A 1906-nucleotide genomic window follows, 5' to 3' on the forward strand; every position below is an offset into this window, starting at 1 on the left:
CTGCTGGATAATATGTATTTTATGAAGGCATCTCTGAGTATAAGTGACAGAAACCTTGGTTTCCCCTGAAAAAACTACAAAGAGAAGGTCAGTGATAAGCCTTTCTAGAGTAATTCCAATTAAACATATTAAGACAGATCTCCTGGTTAAGTAATTTTTTTGTAGCATAATCACCTGTGAGGCTTTTTCAAGTCAGCCAGGGTCTTGAATAAGTGAGGGAAGGATCATTTGTCTTCCCCTTGGATAATCACTATTACAGGAATTCAAAGGTGAGCACAATCACCTGCAATTGAGGTATTTATGATGAATATGTGGATAATTAACATTTGATTTGGTCTTTGAAGCGTGGATAGAATTTTGATAGATAAAGACAAAGTAATAGAAGAAACATGTTGAAAAAAGAGTGTGTAGGGGAAGAGAAAAAAGTCTTTTTTTGCAAAATAGGATTCATATTGGAAAGTGGTTGGAGACACGGGGTCTCTCATATTGTGAATATAATGTGACATTTCTTCATCAGAAAGGTGCTGGACTCGCTAGATGTTTTAGTGCAATTCAATGTAAGCTATACTCATAAATACAAGAATCACAGTATGTGAAAGGAGACATGAGATGTAGGCAAACAATATGGCAGGCATGGGTAGAGGAGTCATAAGAAACCTACATACAAGTGAGTTTGGAGAGAGGTTATGCTATAAAAACAAAATGTGATTTTCAAAGATTTGGATTTTGAGGTAACAGTTCGTTAAAGCTGGCATGAACTCTGTGGCACACAACAACAACAACGTTGATTAGATAAGTTTTAGTCAACTTGTTTTGTAGGCTATGTTAGGGCATACAAGTGAAAATGTCAAGTAGAAAAATAAAAATGGAGTTGAAGATAGGATTTGGGAATATTTAAACTAATAAAGTTGTGGAAGTATTTCAAGCCGTGGAAGAAAATAGAAACACTTAAAGGAAAAGGAATGACAAGATAAAGAGGCCAAAGGCATAACTTTGGAAAATCTCCATATTTTGGATCAGCAGAAAGATGAAGAACTGACAGAAAACACTAATAGTTGAAATAGTAATAAGGTTTTCGGCGGCAGAGAAATTTACGAAGGATGTTGTATATGAGAGGTCTATTTTTAACAAAGTTTCAGTGATCTTATATTAGGAATATTTGACTTTCATTGAACAAATAAAAATAGAAACTGAACTATAATTCACAGACTTTTAAAAGTACAATGAAAATCAGAAAAGTTATATCTTCATCACAGAGTAATATATACCAGCGTTTCCTGTGACGAGATAAATATGAACACATTTCTTTCACACAGAAGTATAGAAAATAATTTTATACCTCTAATACCCATGACATGTCCAGATCGTACTTAAATTTATTACTAATTGATACCAATATTTAAAATATTGGGAAGAAACTTCTTCTTACCACACAGTATAAAAGCGCTTCTTCATTTGATAATTTAAGGACATCCTATTAGGAATAAGGAAAATAAAATATATATCGGATTAAAAGAACCCAATTATAGCGGAGGTTAAGTGAATTCAGGCAATCATTACCCTTTGGAGCCGCATGATGTCGCTGTCTACCAAGACGTTCTCTCCAGCCACTATCCAAAGACGACCCCTCTGATTGTGTCTATCTCTAAATGCTGAACAATGGCGGAAGAAGAGGAGTTGGATTAAAAGACTCCACACAATACAATAGTTCATTTTCTTTCAAGACAAAATCTTCTTACGGGAATAAAACGAGTACTTGAAATGGTGTTTTCCCGGCGAGGAGCCCTGGGATACCGGCGCCTGCTGCTCTCGCTTCTGCTCCTCGCAGCCTGGGAGGCGGGGAGTGGCCAGGTCCAGTACTCGGTCGCCGAGGAGGCCAAACACGGCACCTTCGTGGGCCGCATCG

The 1906-nt window shown here is 36.8% G+C and overlaps 1 protein-coding gene across 1 annotated transcript in view; it reads left to right on the forward strand.

Moving 5' to 3' along the window:
- Nucleotides 1-1761: 1761 nt before the first annotated feature.
- LOC101345985 (protocadherin alpha-8) overlaps nucleotides 1762-1906 on the forward strand; it is a 2476-nt gene continuing 2331 nt past the window's right edge. The window contains 2 exon segments of the mRNA XM_023735622.1: nucleotides 1762-1904; nucleotide 1906. The exon segment at nucleotide 1906 is cut by the window's right edge and continues 2331 nt beyond it. Coding sequence (XP_023591390.1) covers nucleotides 1762-1904; nucleotide 1906 — 144 coding nt within the window.

Source organism: Trichechus manatus, unplaced genomic scaffold (assembly GCF_000243295.1).
Source record: "Trichechus manatus latirostris isolate Lorelei unplaced genomic scaffold, TriManLat1.0 scaffold00080, whole genome shotgun sequence".
NCBI classification, from domain to species: domain Eukaryota; kingdom Metazoa; phylum Chordata; class Mammalia; order Sirenia; family Trichechidae; genus Trichechus; species Trichechus manatus.